The 15000-nt window shown below is 50.3% G+C and overlaps 1 protein-coding gene across 1 annotated transcript in view; it reads left to right on the top strand.

Moving 5' to 3' along the window:
- LOC133141633 (fibrillin-2-like) overlaps positions 1–15000 on the top strand; it is a 115497-nt gene that overhangs the window by 47694 nt on the left and 52803 nt on the right. Inside the window, 7 exon segments of the mRNA XM_061262197.1 lie at positions 13–165; positions 2587–2640; positions 3319–3444; positions 6037–6162; positions 10976–11095; positions 11907–12044; positions 14455–14505. Of these exon segments, the coding sequence (XP_061118181.1) occupies positions 13–165; positions 2587–2640; positions 3319–3444; positions 6037–6162; positions 10976–11095; positions 11907–12044; positions 14455–14505 (768 nt within the window).

Genomic DNA, 15000 nt, shown 5'->3' with positions numbered 1-15000 from the left:
TTCCTGTTGCAGACACGCACATGCGCAGCACGTGTTACGGGGCGATTAAGAAGGGGGTGTGTGTGCGCCCCTTCCTGGGCGCGGTCACCAAGTCAGAGTGCTGCTGCGCCAACGCGGACTACAGCTTCGGAGAGCCCTGCCAGCCCTGCCCCGCTCTGGCCTCAGGTACCCCTAACCTCCCTAAATATACCCATAACCCACCAGCCCTGCCCCGCCCTGCCCCGCCCCAGCCTCAGGTACCCATAACCTCCCTAAATATACCTATAACCCACCAGCCCTGCCCCGCCCTGCCCCGCCCCAGCCTCAGGTACCCATAACCTCCCCAAATATACCCATAACCCACCAGCCCTGCCCCGCCCCAGCCTCAGGTACCCATAACCTCCCCAAATATACCCATAACCCACCAGCCCTGCCCCGCCCCAGCCTCAGGTACCCATAACCTCCCTAAATATACCCATAACCCACCAGCCCTGCCCCGCCCTGCCCCGCCCCGGCCTCAGGTACCCATAACCTCCCTAAATATACCCATAACCCACCAGCCCTGCCCCGCCCTGCCCCGCCCCAGCCTCAGGTACCCATAACCTCCCTAAATATACCCATAACCCACCAAACCCTGAAACTACAGAACCATAACCCACCCAGTCCTGCCCTGTACCCTTTATACCCGCCTCAGTATACCCATAAACCACATAAATATCTATATACCATACAGACCCATTACTTTACCTGTGTGCACTATATATCACACTCACCCCTCTCTCTGGAGCTTTCTGCGCAGAAATGTTTTCCTTGTGGTCAGTTATTTCCACACACACAGCCTATTTAATTACGATTCTGAGATCATTTGAGTTTCAGTAAAAGAATGTGCAGTGGTACTGTGGTGATTCTGACTTGCACTATCGAAATTGTCCAGAGCCAAATCAAAGCCGCCGATCACTTGCTGATCTCGACGTTCCCAGCCTGAACGCTGCATTCAGGGGAAGCCACAGCCGTGTGAACACTGACTGTGAAAGTGAGGTTCCATACGGAAACACTTCCCTGATTCATTTGGCTGTGAATCCTTACAAACTGGCTGGAGGTGGCTTAGTGTGTTGATGAAATCTCGGGATTAACTGCTGAGTTTTTTGTTTTCGTTGAACAGAGCTCTACCTTCAGGCAGTTTTGTGGTTTTGAGTAAATCCAGGAACTCGTTTCGCTGGCTGGTCTGGATTCAGTCAATGGGTTGTTTTTTTTCCATATAAACTCAAGGGTTACTTCACGGCATCTGTGAGTCAAACGAAAGAAAAACGCTGCTTTTATCCAGGTGTCCTTTCCCACACATTACTCCTCTGTGCTAAAATATGATGTGCATTATTATGTAAACACATTGTAATATTATGGTAATTCACACGGATGGATTCGTTTTAATCATATCTTTCAGTCTCTTGTGTGAAGGCACTACACTGCAAAATAATGTTTTTAAAAAAAAGAAAATTTTTTAAAATTCTTTTTAAAATAAGACTTCTTAGATTTTTATCTCAAGTATGAAATATTAGCTTGTTTTACGTTACTGTTTTCTTGACAAGTGAAATGTGCTTATTTCATTGGCAAATTTGAGTCCAAACTTACCTCATTGACAATATTATTGGATAGGTAAAAGAAACAAAAACAAGACAAAATGCGTACTTAAAATACTTTTTGAGATTTACCCATTTTGAGTGTTTCTGCAGTGTCGCTGACTTCCGGTCCTTTAGATGTAGTTGTAAGCTCCTGGAACACACAAGCCTTCTCTAACACCCTCTCAGCGCCCCCCTGGTGGAACGTCCCGGCGTTGACCCTCTAATCGCTGAGTGGAGACCACAGCGAGGTCTCTCTTAATGAGCCCTGGCTGAGTTCGGTCACATGGAGCCTCTCCTCACTCCCGCATGCACAGATGGCCAAAAGGAGCTTCGCTGTTTGTCTCTGCCCAAATGTACAGTAGACCACTGGTTTAAATGAGCTTTCTCAGGTCCTGTGTTCTGTTTGAGACGGCCATCTGACTGCAGAGAAACCATACAGCTCCATCTTACAGTATCTAACCCAGTTTAAGAATTCATAGAGCGGTTTAGTATGTTTTTGAAAAAGAAGCCCCCTCTTGTTGTGAGATCTGAATGATCTTTGTTGGGATAATTTATACATGTCCAACCTGGGTGCTTGTTCCATTCTAATAACATTATATATTTTACCTTCTTTAATCATTATTTTACTCATCACTCATTGGTTGGATTGCTCTATTCATTTAGCCTCATACTTTGTGATATATGCCATGAGCAAAAGCTGTTCATACAGTTAATACAATTCAGTTTGTTTCTTCTCTTGCCTTTCTGATGACAGTGAGACTGTTACCTGTGTATTCTGCTTTCTTGTGAAGGTTAATTACTGTGAGCATTGTCTAATGCTGGTGTGGGTGGGATCTATCATGTGCTGCTGACCAATCTCAGTGTTGTACCGTAGTCTACAGACAGTCTCGTCCGTGATTGGTCAGTGGGAGATGGTGATTGACATGTTTGGGGCCTGATTGATGCAGTCTCACTCTGTGCTTCCCGCTCTTTTCCCTCTGAAATCCAGCGGAATTCCAGGCTCTGTGTCCGAGTGGCACCGGATTCTCTGTGGATGGGACAGGTAGGAGACCCTCATGGGCGTGTGCATTAATTACACACACGCACACACACACACTCTCACACACACACACACACTCACACACACACACACTCTCTCTCACACACACACACACACACTCTCTCTCACACACTCACACACACACACACACACACACACACTCACACACTCTCACACTCTCACACACTCTCACACACACACACTCACACACACACTCACACACACACACACACTCACACACACACACACACACACACACACACTCTCTCACACACACACACACACACACACTCACACACACACACACACACACACACTCTCTCACACACACACACGCACACACGCACTCTCACACACTCTCACACACACTCTCTCACACACACACTCACACACTCTCTCTCACACACACACACACACACACACACACTCTCTCTCACACACACACTCTCTCTCACACACACACACACACACACACACACACACTCACACACACACACACACACACACACACACACTCTCTCACACACACACACACACACACACACACACACTCTCTCACGCACACACACACACACACACACACACTCTCACACACACACTCTCTCACACACACACACACACACACACACACACACACTCTCACACACACACACTCTCACTCTCTCTCCTTCCTCTGCGCAGACGTTAATGAGTGTGCCCTGAACCCGGACATCTGCTCTAACGGCGTGTGTGAGAACCTGCGCGGGAGCTACCACTGCGTCTGCAACGCTGGCTACGAGGCCGACCACACGGGCAAGCACTGCGCCGGTGAGTGCGCCCGCACGCCGCCCGAACCCCGCTGAACCCCGCCTGGACGCCGCCCGAACCCCACCCGAACCCTGCCAAAACCCCGCCCGAACCCCGCCCAAACCCCACCCAAACCCCGCTGAACCCCGCCCGAACACCGCCAAAACCCTGCCAAAACCCGCCCAAACGCCGCCCGCACGCCGCCCGAACGCCGCCCAAACCCCGCCAGAACCCCGCCCAGGGCCAGGGGCCAGGGGGAGGGGGGGGGGTCTCCGGGCATCAGGATCCCGGCAGAGCTGCGTTCTGCTTTAAACCAGCGGTGTAAATGTGTGTTTTTACACTTTTAAACAGTCTGTGCAGCTTCCATGCTAGTATGAAGCAGAAACTGCAGTGTCAAACGAACTTAAACTTAACCACGCCATGACGTCTTGTGTTAAATACAGTAACAAAATTCAGCTTCAGAAACTAAAAGTCCTCCCCAGTGTTTTGTTTTCTTCCATTAAGCCTGTAAAAGAGATTTAAAAAATGTCCTGCTGTGATCCTCAAATATCCTCAAAATCCAAAACAAGAAATATTCTGCATTTCCTTTTCCCCCATCCATAGCAAACATAAGAGATAAAATGGTTTATTAACCAACCAATATGTTTATTAAACATTCAATATATATTTTACACGATGGCCAACACAACTGAGGGACTAAAAATAATCACAATGTGGCAAAAACTGGAAAGATTGTTCCCTGTACCCTTCTCACAGATGGTGGAGCTGAACGTTTGGACCAGACTCTGTTGACTACAAAGATTAGCGAAAGAAGCGCATTTGGACGCCGAATGGTAAACAGATGTAAATAAAAAGGCAGCCAGCGCTAAATAAGAACTATTAGTTTCAGGATGTGGAGCCAGGCGTACTGGCCTCCTTAAATCGCTGTTATCACCTCTCCTCAGCGACAGATCAACAAAATTTAGTTCCCAGGAAATCGCCGACAACACTCGCCTTTGTCCAGTGCCAGAGAGGGTCGGTTGAAGACGTCTGTGCGCTTGGTTGAATATTTTTTAACACTCTGGTGTTGGGTGGCAGGCTTGTTTATTGTTTATGTGTTTTACAGCACATACCCCCCCCCCCCCCCCCCCCCTTCAAAAATGACAAAGAGATGGCACATTTACCGAACTGGAAACACTGAACAGCAACAACGGTTTTCAAGAGCTTGCGTTCCTGGCAGAGAGTACGCATCGCTTTAAGACGCCTCTGACGTCCTCATAAATGTCACTCAGTTTATCCGTCCCTGGCCATCGCTGCGTAATTCATCTAGCATTCCAGGAAAACGATCTCTTCCAAAACCGTGTTTTCGTCATGCGGTCCTCTGGGTTGAAAGAGTGGTAAAATAAACAGAGCGCTCCGTGTTCTGCTGTTTTCCTTCGGCTACGAACGTGTGAAACTGAGATGTCCTTCTGCGCTCTGCCCCCTCCAAAGTTCCTGCACTGCTAGTTCTGTGAATTAGTTTAGGGAGATTTCCATATCTTGCAACAGGCTTTGAGGTACCTTTGCTCCCTTTTGGAGTGTGTTTTGGGGGTGTAGTGCGAATCAATGATGTAGGCCTATGCTGACCGGAGACAGGAGAACGCCTTCTCAGACACCAGAGGAGCAAATCCCACTATGTCAGTCAGTCCACCCCAGTTTGCAACAGGATGTTCAACGCGCCACCATTTCTGTTTAAATAAACCTTTTGGCCATAGATGAGTGAGTTTTCTATTTATGTTTGAGATATTTATGAGCACAACGTGTACAAGCAAACAGACTTCTGTTTACGTTTCACATATCAATGAATGTGTGCTGAATGAATTGTTGTTTAATAGCTTAGCTCGTTTCAGCCCTAGATGTGGTGACCAGACACGTTTACACGTCACACATCAGAGGGTACATGTCCGGTGATGGACGTGTGATGAACGTGATGTGTTCTGGTTGCTCACGTTCATGAACCGGTTCTGGCCGCTTGGTCAGGACTCAGAATGGGTCAGAGGACTGTACTGTATGAGCCCGGAATGAGCCTGTCGACCAGCGTATTTGATGGGTCCCTGAACGGTACTAAATGTCAAATTTGGGTCCCTATATTTAAGCGTTCCTAAGTTGGATCATTTATTAAACCATTTTAAGACCCAGTGATGCAAATTTCCACTTTGGGGGCGATGAGTACATGGTGAACAGACGTGTGTGTGCGTGTGTGTGTGTGTGTTTGATATGGATGAGTACGTGGTGAACAGACGTGTATGTGTGTGTCTGTGTGTGTGTGTGTGTGTGTGTGTGTGTGTGTGTGTGTGTGTGTGTGTGTGATATGGATGAGTACGTGGTGAACAGACATGTGTGTGTGTGTGTGTGTGTGTGTGTGTGTGTGTGATATGGATGAGTATGTGGTGAACAGACGTGTGTGAGTGTGTGAGTGTGTGTGTGATATGGATGAGTACGTGGTGAACAGACGTGTGTGTGTGTGTGTGTGTGTGTGTGTGTGATATAGATGAGTACGTGGTGAACAGACGTGTGTGTGTGTGTGTGTGTGTGTGTGTGTGTGATATGGATGAGTACGTGGTGGACAGACGTGTGTGTGTGTGTGTATTTCAGATATTGACGAGTGCATGGTGAACCGGCTGCTCTGCGATAACGGACTTTGCCGGAATGTTCCGGGCAGCTACAGCTGCACCTGCCCGAAGGGCTACCGCTTCGAGCCGGACCTCGAGACGTGTGAAGGTGAGAGCCACGCCCTGACTCACACACACACACACACACACTCTCACACTCTCACACACACACACACACACACACACACACTCTCACACTCTCACACACACACACACACTCACACACACACTCACACACTCACACACTCACACACTCACACACACACACACACACACACACACTCACGCACACACACACTCGCTCACACACACACTCTCTCACACACACACTCGCTCACGCTCACACTCACACTCTCTCTCTCTCACACTCACGCACACACACATGCACACACACACACACACACTCATTTCTCCCAGAGACCATCTATTTTTTGATCCGGAAGCCTTGCAAATGCTAACAAACACAAAGGGAATGATGACACTAACATAATGGGGATTCGCCAAATTCTTTTTGTTTTAGTTTCGTTTTGAGATGTCTGTCTCTCTTTATCAAACACTCGCTGACCTGGGCCTAGTTTAGTTCAAAGCCTTCCGCGCTGTAAATACGGAGGTTGAACGTTGGGGTGTTTCGAGGGCTGGGCGATCTTCAGACACAAAGCAGAGCGTTCTCTGAAGTGCTGGGTTCCTGTATTTACAATAAAACCAAACGCCTGTGGCTCATTTCTTCGGGAGGTGAGAAGTCTCAGAGACTTCCCCAGCTGTCAGGAACGGTGTTTACGTTTCGATGTGGGCCGTTGTGTCCTCTTGGCCGATGCCCTCGTGGGTGTGTGCGCTTAGCAGCGATACGAGCTCCAAACTGAAGCAGATGTCCTCTGAAGCTTCAGAAAATTCCGCTGGTTATTGCCAGACTATCTTCACACCCGGGGAACATTCAGTCGGAAAAGGTTTCGCTACGGTTTCTGTTCTGAAGGATATGTTTCCTCTCAACGGTGTGCAGCGTTTTTCAACGGCTTTGAGGTACATACTCCCGTTCGGTGTGTGTGTCGGGGGTGTAGCCCGAATCATTAACGACGTAGAGCGGTGCTTTAGAGGCCGGACGATGCCTGCTCAGACGCCATTGGGGCAAACCGTACCATGTCAGTCACTCCGGCCGCGGTGTGTTCAACGCACCACCGCTGGACTCTGCCCTTCTCTGGGCCCCGTGTTCTGGCCGGGCCCCGCTTGGCCGTTTCCGCCCCGCCGCTGCCTGAGTGCTGCCAGCAGGAGAAGCGGGAATTAACTAACGTGGCTAATTGAGCGTAATTGAGCCTCTAAACCCCATGGGGGAGAGGAGGCGTCCTGTCTCAGTGAATATAAATACAGGGCGAGATTTTGCCGTGTCGTTCGGGGGGGCGGGGTGGGTCACGGGGAGGAAGAAGGGGTGAGGTGACCTTCTCCGCCATTTTATAGCGCTGTGATGTAGCGTTGGCCCCTGGGTTTATAGCGCTGTGATGTAGCGTTGGCCCCTGGGTTTATAGCGCTGTGATGTAGTGGCCCCTGGTTTTATAGCGCTGTGATGTAGCGTTGGCCCCTGGTTTTATAGCGCTGTGATGTAGCGTTGGTCCCTGGGTTTATAGTGCTCTGACGGGTCAGTCCCTGGGTTTATAGCGCTCTGACGGGTCGGTCCCTGGGTTTATAGTGCTCTGACGGGTCGGTCCCTGGGTTTATAGTGCTCTGACGGGTCGGTCCCTGGGTTTATAGCGCTGTGACGGGTCGGTCCCTGGGTTTATAGCGCTCTGACGGGTCGGTCCCTGGGTTTATAGTGCTCTGACGGGTCGGTCCCTGGGTTTATAGCGCTGTGACGGGTCGGTCCCTGGGTTTATAGTGCTCTGACGGGTCGGTCCCTGGGTTTATAGTGCTCTGACGGGTCGGTCCCTGGGTTTATAGTGTTCTGACGGGTCGGTCCCTGGGTTTATAGCGCTCTGACGGGTCGGTGCGTTAGCGCCCTGCCTGGCGGAACGGCTTCGCCGGGGAAAAAACACAACAGGATGTTTGTTCCTGAGGAGCTCACCTGGGAGGGAGAACGTTCCGGATCATCTGCCCCAATGCCCCCACCCCCGCCCCCGCCCCCGAGACGGCCGGGGGCCTGACTCATGCAGCGGCTTCACAAAGCATTCAGTCCCCTGTGCTTTTGCCATACATTATTGTGTTGTCGATTTAACATTTTTAATGGGTAGAATTGCCATTTTTGCCCATCTATCTACACTAATAAGCTATAATGGCATAATACTTTGTGAAGCCACTGTAATGTGGGCCTGTTTACCGGGTGGGGGGTAAGTACTGTCAAACTGCAGTCACATTCCTCTCAGTCCTGCTCATTATGGATCACAACCCCCCTCCATCCAGACTAAACTGGCACCTCAGCAGAAATCATCCAGTGGAAGCGCGATATGGTATATGGTAAATGGTAAATGGTTGGAATTTATATAGCGCCTTTATCCAAAGAGCTGTACAATTGATGCTTCTCCATTCACCCATTCATACACGCACTCACACACCGACGGCGATTGGCTGCCATGCAAGGCCCCGACCAGCTCGTCAGGAGCATTTGGGGGTTAGGTGTCTTGCTCAGGGACACTTCGACACAGCCCGGGCGGGGGATCGAACCGGCAACCCTCCGACTGCCAGACGACTACTCTTACTGCCTGAGCCAATGAGACGACTGCTCTTACTGCCTGAGCCAATGAGACGACTGCTCTCACTGCCTGAGCCATGCCGCCCCATGTGAGGCAGTAAACCCTCTGACACAGGCAGTCCCAGCCGGGCGTTACGCTGGTGTTCTGTTGTATCAGCTCTGTGTTTCACTCTTCAAGGGTAATGCTTGTGTTGTGGAATAGACTACATGCCCTGCCTGAGACTTCTCAATCTGTTTTCCTTTGTAAACGTAGCCCACAACGTATAAATGGGAATTCTTCAAAATATAAAAAATATGTTTGTCATTTTGGATTTCATTCACTCTCGTAGCAGTGGAAACTCTCATTTAAAAACTGAGACGTAACCACAGAAACCATTCTCACGGACAAGTGTGCCTTACGCTGTGTTATTGTGTTGCTAACTGCAACTGCAGCGTCCGACTGACTACGAGTTATTAGTTTAATTCTCCCCACGTCTTTTATCTGTTCGTCTGGCGTAACTCCTGGGAATCACTGTAAACCTTCCGGCATGGGGCAGCGCTGCCCCGCTGGGCCTGCCCCCGTGTTCGCCCTGCGTTGGCCCCTGAGCGCTGAGCCGAGACCGCGGTGGCGGGGTTAATCACACTGAGCCTCACGCTGGGCGCTCATCAATCAGTCCGGGGCGAACGCTCGGTGTCGTGTGACCGAACGAACGCGTCAGCTCGAGTGGCAACGCCGTAACGCGGCGAGACGTCCCTGTTCTTCTGGACACGTGTGCGGGGCCCGGTACACGCTACAGGGACACGCTGTTAGCGTGATTGATGGCGGGCTCTGGGCTCCGGGCCCCGGGCCCTGATCTACGGGGGCCGACTCGGCCGGCTCGCGTGTCCGTTCGGGGACTGGAGACGGCGCTTACGAGCTCCACGGTCGCTGGATTTGTGACCGCGAGCGAGTGCGTCTCCCCTGGCCCCGTCTCTCCCTGTCTCCCCCGGCCCCGCTCTCTCTGACTGCCGGGGTAAATTAGGAGGGGTGTTTTCTTAACGCTTGTTCTCTGAACAACTTTTTACATTCATCAAGTTGTTCTTGTTATGCTGCAAGACGTATGTGTGCATGTACAATCTTTTGAACCCCATTTTCTTCCTGAAGTGGAATCACCAGTCACTTCTACATACACACACACACTCACTCCCTCTCTCTCTCACACACACACACACACACACACACACTCCCTCTCTCTCTCACACACACACACACACACTCCCTCTCTCTCACACACACACACACACACACACACACACGCACTCTCTCTCTCTCTCTCTCTCTCTCTCTCTCTCTCTCTCACACACACACACACACACACACACACACACACACACACACACACACACACACACACACACACACTGTAGGGGACGACTCCTCGGTCTTAAATCTCCATATCTCCATAAACACCATATCTTCTACTGCGCTGAAACCTGCACTCTACAAGGGACATCCAATAAAAATAAAATAAATAATATTTTAGAAAATATTTTCACTTCAGGATGTTTATTATGTCAAAAAATGAGTGCTTTCGGCTGTAATTATTTGGGATAAAATTATAGAAGCTGTTTTTCATTGCACACATGAATGTGGTAGATTGTAGATTGCTGTGGTGCTGGAGTAACATTCAAACCAGAGTTACTATAATTATGGAAAGATTATAGTTTTTGGTCTCAGTGGTGAATAAAACCTATGTTTTATGAAATCTGCTTTTGCATTAATTAGATCTCTTACTCTGTGTACATTCTTTTTGGGCACCACATTCTCTTCATTGCATAAAGTCCAACAGAACCTGCACCTTTTACCTTGGTATCTCCTGCTCCAGGGAGCATAATGGCCAATGGGATTCCTGTGCCCATGGTGTTTAGGTGGCATTCTAGTGGCAACCATTCATAGCACTGTGTGTGCGACACTCAATGTCCTCCCCCCGGGTTTCAGATGTGAGAGTATAAAAGGTTCCCATTCATATTGATGCGTGTCACACTGAGTCTATTCTCCCCCTGTTTCCAGATGTGAATGAGTGTAAAAGGTTCCCAATCATTCCACTGTGTGTCACACTCAATCTCTTCCCCCTGGGTTTCAGATGTGAGAGTATAAAAGGTTCCCATTCATATTGATGCTTGTCACACTGAGTCTATTCTCCCCCTGTTTCCAGATGTGAATGAGTGTAAAAGGTTCCCATTCATTCCACTGTGTGTCACACTCAATCTCTTCCCCCCCTGGTTCCAGATGTGAACGAGTGTGAGAGTAACCCGTGTGCTAACGGGGTGTGTAAGAACAACGCTGGATCCTTCATCTGCGAGTGTTCGCCCGGCAGCAAGCTCGACGCCACCGGCCTCATCTGCATCGGTAAAAACCCGCTTCTCCGTTCGTACGCCTGGGCTGCAATACTGGCTCTATGATGAGTACTTAACTTACGCCAAAATCAGGGCTTCATCTGGGCCAGTGGTTCACAAACCTCTCCACGAGCACCCCGGTCACCTGATACCAATCGAGTCCTCGTCTGGTTGCATCAGGTCTGCTTGATGTCCTAAGTTTGGGAACCACGGGTCCAGGCATTAGGCAAAGATACGGCTACGCTTACTTTCTGCTAACAGCGCTAGCAGTGTTTTGAAGTAAATTACCATATTGTAGCTTCCTAGAAAATAAGAGACCATCTGCTTTGTGTGAATCCGCCAGGCAGCACATAAACATAATCACATACTGTCATCGGCTCAACAGTGAATCATAGGTGTAAGCTTTCGAAGAAGAGTAGTTTATCAAACCAAAAAAGCTGAAGAATTTCAGTCATTTCTCTTCAGCATTGAGAAACATTGCTGGAACTGGCAGGGGAAGCAGATGGTGCCTGTAAAATCTTACTGCAGTTCTGTGGGACTTTAGGAGCAGTTCCCAGGAAGGTTTTCTCCCATAATGATGTACTCTATACCCATGATGCTGTACTCTCCCATGACCCTCTGCTCTCTCCCATGATGCTGTGTTCTTTACCCATGACCCCCTGCTCTCTCCCGTGATGCTGTGCTCTTTACCCATGACCCTCTGCTCTCTCCCGTGATGCTGTGCTCTTTACCCATGACCCTCTGCTCTCTCCCATGATGCTCTGCTCTTTACCCATGATGCTCTGCTCATTACCCATGACGCCCTGCTCTCTCCCTGCTCACAGACAGTCTGAAGGGGACATGCTGGCTGCAGGTGCATGCTGGGCGCTGTGAGGTGAACATTAACGGCGGGACGCTGAAGTCGGAGTGCTGTGCCACGCTGGGGGCGGCCTGGGGCAGCCCCTGTGAGCCGTGCGAGATCGGTGAGTCCCGCCTCCCGCCCGCTGACCGAGCCAAGCCCCGCCTCCCGCCCGCTGACCGAGCCAAGCCCCGCCTCCCGCCCGCTGACCGAGCCAAGTCCCGCCTCCCGCCCGCTGACCGAGCCAAGCCCCGCCCCCTGACTGAGCCAAGCCCCGCCTCCCGCCCCGGACCCACACCCTGCAGCCTGGACCTCACGCCTGCTCCCTGTCGCTCGGCAGCACGGGGGGCAGTCAGTGGGGGCAGCACGTGGGGCAGTCAGTGGGGCAGTCAGTGGGGGCAGCTCGTGGGGCAGTCAGTGGGGGCAGCACGTGGGGCAGTCAGTGGGGGCAGCACGTGGGGCAGTCAGTGGGGGCAGCACGTGGGGCAGTCAGTGGGGGCAGCACGTGGGGCAGTCAGTGGGGCAGTCAGTGGGGGCAGCTCGTGGGGCAGTCAGGGGGGGCAGTCAGTGGGGGCAGCACGTGGGGCAGTCAGTGGGGGCAGCACGTGGGGCAGTCAGTGGGGCAGTCAGTGGGGGCAGCTCGTGGGGCAGTCAGGGGGGCAGTCAGTGGGGGCAGCACGTGGGGCAGTCAGTGGGGGCAGCACGTGGGGCAGTCAGGGGTCCAGGTGAAACACTGGGAGTGCTGCGGTGTGCGTGACTCAGGGCTGACCCCCTGCCGGGGCGCTGGGGGGCGCGGGGCCGCTCTGTGGAGGGCAGGCCGTTAATTTCAACACATCGCCAGGGCAACGCTAACCCTCCCCTCTCCCCCTGGGCCCTCACTACTGTTTAGTGTTTAGTGTGGTCTGAACCCTCACCTGAGGGCCGTATGTCCTTCTCTCCCTCTCTCCCTCCCTCTCTCTCGCTCCCTCTCTCCCTCCCTCTCTCTTGCTCTCCCTCTCTCTCTCTCTCTCTCTCCCTCCCTCCCTCTCTCTTGCTCTCTCTCTCTCTCCCCCCCCTCCCTCTCTCTCTCTCGCTCTCTCTCCCTCTCTCCCCTCTCTCTCTCCCCCCCCTCCCTCTCTCTCTCTCTCTCTCTCTCCCTCTCTCCCTCCCTCTCTCTCTCTTTCCCTCTCGCTCTCTCTTGTTTCCCATTTTCCCCTCTGGGATAGCCTGGCCGTGTTGCATTCACACAGTGTTTTCTTAGTGAGATTGCGGTTGTATATATTCTCACATAATGACTTTTCCTGTGGCCTTCAAGAGCCAATCCAAACCACAACAGCTTTATTTCAAATCTGACAGCACTGCATGATGGGAAGTGCTTGTACGGCATGTTTGGTCTCACCTCTGAAAATCTCTGGCATTATTTTTTATTTTATGTCATTCATTTAAATGGTAATGATATTCCTCATATGCATTTGGTTAGTGAAATGCATGGCCGTTGTGAGCATACATAATTTAATGTTTAATATTTCCACGACATTGCCCTTTTATGAATCATTCATTATACGTGATGGATTCTGCGGGAATTTTTTGACCACAGTTTTGACCTGAACTTATTTGAAATGACATTCCCCATTAAGCACTGTATTTATTTATGAGTTATTTATAAACATTTTATGACATGTTAACGACTGTGTTATGAATGGCTTTAGGCCAATTAAGCTTAATTTACAGTGTGACTCAACTCCATTTTCACACAGGAAAGAAACTGCCATATTTTACATCTGTATATTTCACGTGAAAGATTTACAGGGTTCATAAGTGATATTAAATAATATATTACATTATACAATGTTATATAGTTAATACAGTAAACATTTCAGTAAAAGAGTTCATCTGTGATATTACATTATATTAGTAACTGTGTTACTACACTTTACAGTAAATGTTTAGAGAGTTAATTGGTTTGGTAAATGTTTAGAGAGTTAATCGGTACAGTAAATGTTTACAGAGTTATTCAGTACGGTTAAGGTTTGCAGTGTTAATCAGTACGGTTAAGGTTTACAGTGTTAATCAGTACGGTTAAGGTTTGCAGTGTTAATCAGTACGGTTAAGGTTTACAGAGTTGTTCAGTACAGTTAAGGTTTGCAGTGTTATTCAGTACAGTTAAGGTTTGCAGTGTTAATCAGTATGGTTAAGGTTTGCAGTGTTAATCAGTATGGTTAAGGTTTGCAGTGTTATTCAGTACGGTTAAGGTTTGCAGTGTTAATCAGTGCGGTTAAGGTTTGCAGTGTTAATCAGTGCGGTTAAGGTTTGCAGTGTTGATCAGGACGGTTAAGGTTTGCAGTGTTAGTCAGTACGGTTAAGGTTTGCAGTGTTAATCAGTGCGGTTAAGGTTTGCAGTGTTAGTCAGTACGGTTAAGGTTTGCAGTGTTAGTCAGTACGGTTAAGGTTTGCAGTGTTAATCAGTGCGGTTAAGGTTTGCAGTGTTGATCAGGACGGTTAAGGTTTGCAGTGTTAATCAGTGATTTTAAGTGAAGTGTTGTGTCTTCCTGCAGATACTGTCTGTTCGAGGGGATACGCCCGGCCCAAAGGGGTCCTGTGTGAAGGTAAGGTCACGCCCCCTTCTGCTTTTCGCCTGGACTCTCCTCCACCATTGGCCGTCTCCTCGCTGAGGGAGAGCCCCGATCCATCATGGCCGCTGTCCGTCTGTGGGATTGCGCAACACAGCCCTTCAGAATGTTCCTCAGAGGCTGCGTCAATAGTCTCCCATTGGTCAGGGGCTGCCCTTCTCCCATTGGTCAGGGGCTGCCCTTCTCCCATTGGTCAGGGGCTGCCCTTCTCCCATTGGTCAGGGGCTGCCCTTCTCCCATTGGTCAGGGGCTGCCCTTCTCCCATTGGTCAGGGGCTGCCCTTCTCCCATTGGTCAGGGGCTGCCCTTCTCCCATAGGTCAGCGGCTGCCCTTCTCCCATAGGTCAGCGGCTGCCCTTCTCCCATAGGTCAGGGGCTGCCCTTCTCCCATTGGTTACTCAGAGAGGGAATCGTTCAGAGTGTGATTGGCTCTGAAGTGTCCCTCCCGTTCGCTGCTCATCAGCTCGTGTCT

The sequence above is a fragment of the Conger conger genome, chromosome 12 (genome assembly GCF_963514075.1).
Source record: "Conger conger chromosome 12, fConCon1.1, whole genome shotgun sequence".
Taxonomy (NCBI): Eukaryota; Metazoa; Chordata; class Actinopteri; order Anguilliformes; family Congridae; genus Conger; species Conger conger.
The sequence above is the reverse complement of the archived record's forward strand: the minus strand, read 5'-3'. Positions and strand labels throughout refer to the sequence as shown.